Here is a 6000-nt window from a genome sequence, read left to right as displayed (position 1 = left end):
GGGCCCGACGGAGGGGCGGAGAGGCACGGAAGAGCGGGGGGGGGGGGGGACGGGGACGGACACAGAGGCGGGGAGGGGACGGGCAGCACCGCCGGCTCTGCCCCTTCTCCGCCACCGGGGCTCGGCGGAGCGCAGCCGCCCCTCGCCGCGCCTCCCACCCTGCCCACCCCCCCCCTCTCCCAACCCCCCCTCCCCATCCCCACCCCCCACCCCCACCCCCACCTCCCCATCCCCCACCCCCCACCCACCCCCACCCCCACCCCTACACCCCCCACCCCCCCACCCCCCAACCACCGGCCCCGGCAGCCAAAGCCTCGGCACAAACCGCCGGGAGCCCGGCGGAGCGCGGTGCCCGCCGTGCGCGGAGCCCCGGAGCCGCGGAAGCCGGGCGGGGATGCGGGAGGAGGAGAACCGCGCTGCCCGGCGCAGCGGCTGAGGAAACCCGGCTCCGCGCCGGGCGGAGCGGAGAGCATCCCACCCACCCCCCCCTTCCCCATCCCACCCCCGTTTCTCTTTTACAGCCCACCGTCCTCGCCCGGATTGGGGATCTACCCGACCGCCTTGGGAATTAATTTGATTTTTTTTTTTTTATTCCCCTCTTTTTTTTTTTATAATTTTTTTTTTTTTTTTTACACACGTGGAGGAACGCGTGGATTTACTAACATGATCTTGGCAAACGCCTTCTGCATCGTCCTCTTCGTAGGTGAGTGGATGCCCGCAGGCCGGGAGGGCTGCTGTCGCCTGGCCGGGCAGGATGGCAGAGGTGGCATGTCCTTCCCCTGGGTGAGGGGCTGCGGGGGCTGGGGAGAGGGACCGGCGCTCCTCCGAGATGGGCACTGCTCGGCTCTCGGTCTGCATCAGGAGAGGGACGAGGCGAGACAAGGATTTTAACTAAGGGCAACTTTATTTTCCTATTCTCTATCAAACTTCAAACGAGGAGGAGGGGACACACACACACTCACGACACAGGACACAAACCCAACCGCCCCATCGGGGCAGCCCCCGCCTCCGGCACCGCACGGCCGCGGTCGCGATCTAAGGGAGCGGGCAGGATCAGCCGTCAGCGTGCGGCACCAAACCCCTGTTCGTCTTTGATCCCCCTCTCTCCTTGTCAGCCCTACGTGGATTTTGCATTTCGGAGGATATCTAACCCCCCTCTCCTCCCCCCCACCAGTGTCTCCCAGCGCCCTCCAGCCGCTGCTGCCGTGGCTGCCTGTGTCGTCCCCCCCCCCGCCCTCCCCGCCGTTCCTGTTCGGAACTCGGCATGGAGAATCGGTTCGGAAAGTTGAGCTAATTGCATGTGTGTGTGCGTGGGGAATTGCTGTCCCCTCTTGTTGCAATTCGTGCGTGTTGCTTTAGATCATGTGTGAGTTATTTAGGAGCTCTGGCTCCGCCAGGAAGAAAGCTTAGCATTTCTAGGGCAGCCTCCTACAGAGGCAGGGAAGGTGCAGCCGAAAAGCTGGGGGGGCAAGTCAGAGATTGTGGTGGGGCTGGGGTGAAAAGGAAGCACATGAGAAAGGTCCATTTTTTTCCTCCTGCGAGGGTGGGTGCACGCAGGACGGTGACTCGGTCGTGTGCCGTGTCGTGCTCCAGACGCCGTTACGGCAGCACCCACACCCCGCTGCATCTCCATGGGTGCCTGAGTGTGTGTGATCCCCGGCACGCTGCAGCAGCGAGCGCCCAGAAAAACTCTGCTGAGCTCGCCTGGGCTGGAGGAGCGTCACCCTGCCTGCGAGGACAGGGAGAAGGGACGGGGAGATGCTGAGGGAGACTTGAAGGTTGGCAGAGCGAACCTCCCTCCAGAGCATCCTGCGGTGCGGGGCTGGGGGTGAAGGCAGAGGGACCACCGCACGCGGGGTGCTCGGCATCCCCGAGGAGGGCTCTGTTCCCTGGATGAAATTGGGGTGACAGGCTCTTCCTCTCCCCTGCTCCCCAGCACAGTCCCTGGTTGGCGAGGGGAAAGGGTGCTGCGCCAGTGGGGGGAAGCTGGTGGCTCAAATGCCTTTGTGTGTGGGGTGGGACACAGGCCCGAGTGGGGGGGGGGGGCTGAAGCCCAATTTGGGGTGTCCTTCCTCGTGACCTGCCAGCGGCAGAGCGTGCCGGGGATTTTCAGGGCGGGGGGGATGAGCCCTGCCTTCTGAGCCAGAGAGAGAGGAAGGAGGGATGCTCGGGGGGCAAGGTGGGGGGCACAAGTGGGAAGACATCTGGGCCGGGGGGAGGAATGGCTCCCCAGCGCTGGCCTGGGGGGCCAGCTGGCTGCTGGCTGTTTGTACGCATGTCTGACTCGCTGCTGGACATCTCACGAGCGAGATTCAGGAGGACGGGGACCTCCAGGATGCCCCACCTAAGGCATCCGACCAGTGGTCCGTTCGCCCTCGCAGGGGAGGTTGCATGAAAGCAAGACCCTCTGCCCCCTTTCCCGAGTGCCCCAAAGGTGCCCCAAAGGTTTCATGGGTGTGTGTGTGGGGGGGTGAGGCTGGACAGGGAGGCTGTCCCCCCCCCCAGCCAGAGGAGCTGCAACACTCTGAGCAGTGATTGCAGGGAAGCCGTACCCCCAAATTGAGCGTTGGGGATGGGGTGACCAGGGGACCCCATCCTGCTGTTTTCCAAAGCACCCCCCCATGGCGTGGCCTCGCCGTGAGGAGCCCGGGAGAGTGGAAGCCCAGCTCTTTACGTCTAGGCTCTTCTTTCTGATGAGCCAAAAAAGCCCTTTGGTTGGGAGAAAGCGATCGCTGCCACAGCAGCCAGGCTGGGAGGCTGCATGTTCTTGAGCAATTTATTTTTTTTTTTAGTCGAGTTGTGAGGATAAATATTTACCTCTAAGCTGCCTGTGTCCAAAGGTCTCTGGCAGGACCAGTAAAAGGAAACATGTATTACAGCTAGAAAAGAGGCAGCGCAGCCTGATGCTGCTGGGGGAAGCTGCGGGAGCGAAAGGAAAGCGGGCCATCGTGTTGTTTGCTGGCTGACTGTCGGCGGCTTGTGCATCTGCTTGCAAATCCTTGCTGTGCTCTGACACCCCAGAGACTGCTGAGGATTAGGTTTAAATTCTCTGCAGATGTTTTATTGATACGAGTTCAGCGAGTGTGTATCTGTGAGGCAATTTCTTTTGGGTAGAAAAAAAAACCCTCAGCCTGCCCCTCCATCCAAACTCCCCACCTTGCGCCTCTGCGGGGGTCTGCGGAGTTTTACCTGGCTTGGCAGTGCTGTGAGCTGGAAGGAGAGGAGGGTCCCAGGAAAAAACATCGACCTAGCAGCCAGGGCTGAGCGTTCTGCTTGATTTGGGGGGACCGAGCTGTCCTGTGTGGGCTGTGAACTGCAGGGAAGGGCTGCTTCTGCCTTTCTTCCTCCGGCGGTATGGCTTTGTGCCGTGTTCAGGGGTCTGCTGGTGCTCCCGGCTTGGATGCGGTGCGGGATGCTGCAGGCACCCTCCCGGGGCTGCCGAGGGGGCACGCAGCACCCTGTTCTCTGCAAGGCCATGGAAGCAAGGTGGCAAAAGCTGGGAGGCCAGGGCCAGCTCACTGCCACGCATCCCTGCCGGCTTCCCGGCGGGTGGATTTTACTGTTGGCTTTCCCGAGTGCCCGTCTGAGCACGGGGGTGTGCTGCCCAGGGTGCTGGGCCCCCTCACAAGGATGCTCCATGGGGTCCAGCGCCTTTTGCATCAGGGCAAGGCTGTCTCCCTTCCCTGCCTGCCAGCCAGCACCTCCAGTCCCTACCTGGGAGGCCCATGGAGCCAGCGGGGAGACAGGAGTGTGGCCGGAGGAGAGGTTTTGGATGGCGTTTTGGGAAGAGGCTTCATGGCATCGGCTGGAGAAGACGGAATTGGACCTGGGCTTGCTCAGGGCAGAGGGCTCAGGGCGAGCACCAGATGGATCTGCAGCTGAGCTGGGCGAGGGCGGCAGAGGAGGAACGGCACATGGTGGAGCTGTGGGATGGCTCTCGATGCCTGGGAGCCGATTGCCCTGGAACTGACGGCTGCAGCAGGAGCAGGTTGTCCCAGCTGCTGCGCTGGGTGCCTTGGGCTGGGGTTTCCCGGCGTGTAAAGGTGCAGAGCTGGCCCCTTTCTACTCAAAGCACCATCCACCTCATGGCGAAGAGCTGGCATTTCTGCCCTGAGGAGCATTTGGGGATGCCCGTTTCTCCTCCAGCAGTCCAGGCTGTGTGTCAGGAGTGTGCCTTCACCGCTCACGGATCCTGCCTGCCTCCCATGTGGAATATAATCCTGAAGGGCCAAGGAAGGCCTTCCCACGGGGCATCTGTCACCCAAAATTGGATCTAACGTGGGTGTAAGGGCTCTGCACCTGCTCCTCCTTACCCGGACGCATTCCAGACCTCTCTGAACCCAACGGTGTTTGTTCGGGGGCATCGGCTGAAGACCAGGAGGACAGGATCTGTTCCTTGGCCTGACCGCAGGCAGCGGACGTGTTTCCACGCGGGACTGCTGCCCGTCCCGCTCATTCACCCCTGCCATTGCCCCATCCCTCCTGCAGAGCCGTCCGAGCCCCGAGCATCCCCTCTCCTCTCCCCACGGTCCGAGGAGCGTGTCCCGTCCCGTCTCGGCGAGGCGGGCAGAGGCGTGCGTGGCCGCCTGCTCCGGTGGCCGCTTGCTCCGGTGGCACGCAGGAGGCAGGGGACCGGTGTCCACCCCGGAGTGGTGGCAGGGGACAAGCCCTGCCTGCCTGCAGCTGCCTGCGTGGGGGGAGCGAGCCGCCGCTGGGGTTGAGCCAAGCGTGGGAGCTGCCTGCGTGTCCTGGTGGGTGGGTGGGGACACGGGTGGCCCTTGTCACATGCCTGTAGGTGTCACTGTCCCCCTGCCGTACCCAGACGAGCGGCCACGGGTTGGAAAGGGGCTGGGAGCTGGAGGCTGAGGTTTGCTGTCCCCATGGGGTGCCACGCATGTGGCAGCGAGGGGGAAAGGGGAGGCTGCTCCCCAGGGTGCGGGGGCAGCAGCGGGTGAAGGCATGGCACGAAGTGGGGTCTCCCTCTCCATCACCCTGCCGGGCAGCCACGGATGCCTTCCAGGTCCCGTCGTGCCCATCTTTGCCTGCTCGAGGGCTTCCCCTACCTGTGGGTGCGAGGTGGCAGATGGGAGGGTCAGGAGTGGCAGGGGGGGTCCTGCCCACCCCGTCCCCATCGCTCGGCTGGTGCAGGCATCGGGGGACCAGCCATGCCAGCACAGCCTGTCCTCCTTCCCCATCCACCCGTGATGGGATGGGCCAGTGGCCTTGCCTGGGGTTGACTTGGCGAGAATCTATTTCAAAAAGCAAAAGAAAATGAGAAAATGGTAGAAAGAGCGTGAGAGCTGAGGGAGTGCCGGGTGGGAAGGGAAGGGCTTGCCGAGGCAGGGTCCGAGGAGCAGGCAGTGGCTGTGCACGGGCAGGAGCCAGGCAAGCTGGACGGTTGCCAGCCCGAGGGGTGGCTAGCACAGGGGCACGCAGGGTGTTGTCCCCAGTGGGGAAGAGTTTGTACTGATCTGCAGCCGAGCTGCAGCCCTGCCAAGCCCGAGCGCTCAAAAACCCATGAGTCAGATGCCCTGAACATCCCGTGGTGGGCCTGAAAATGATGAGCCGCAAAATAAAAACCAAAAACAGCAACGGGCACAGAGAATTTGGATGGGCTTTCTGCTTCCCTTAATTCTTGAGAGGTCATGCGTGGAGGTTCGTGTCCCCAAGCACTGGGGCTGGAAACATGCTGTGTTTGTTTATTTGCCTGTTTGGTTTTAATAAGAAACAGAGTTCCGTGGCATCACGTGGCTCCGGGAGCCAAGGCGTTGGGTTAACCCTCCACCTTCCCCGTCTCACGCCTTGGGGCACGTCACCGCTGCCAGGGTGCCCTGTGACATCCCGCTTGCTTTTTCAGGCCACCGGCTGAATTTTGCCATGTTTGACAAGCCCTGGTGGGGTTATGGCTGGGGACGCATCCAGGCTCGGTTTAGGCATGATGGAAGGATGTTGTCCCTCTCTGGAGCAGCCCGAAGGTGGCTCTAATGCCGGGGACCAGCC

The 6000-nt window shown here is 62.6% G+C and overlaps 1 protein-coding gene across 1 annotated transcript in view; it reads left to right on the top strand.

The window, feature by feature from the left end:
* Window positions 1–289: 289 nt before the first annotated feature.
* The window catches only part of GFRA2 (GDNF family receptor alpha 2), a 28724-nt gene continuing 23013 nt past the window's right edge, over window positions 290–6000 (top strand). Inside the window, exon 1 of the mRNA XM_030035944.2 lies at window positions 290–703. Within this exon, the coding sequence (XP_029891804.1) occupies window positions 664–703 (40 nt within the window). The 5' untranslated portion in view covers window positions 290–663. The remainder of the gene's footprint in view (window positions 704–6000) is intronic.

This window comes from Aquila chrysaetos, chromosome 13, assembly GCF_900496995.4.
Source record: "Aquila chrysaetos chrysaetos chromosome 13, bAquChr1.4, whole genome shotgun sequence".
In the NCBI taxonomy this organism is placed as follows: domain Eukaryota; kingdom Metazoa; phylum Chordata; class Aves; order Accipitriformes; family Accipitridae; genus Aquila; species Aquila chrysaetos.
The sequence above is the reverse complement of the archived record's forward strand: the minus strand, read 5'-3'. Positions and strand labels throughout refer to the sequence as shown.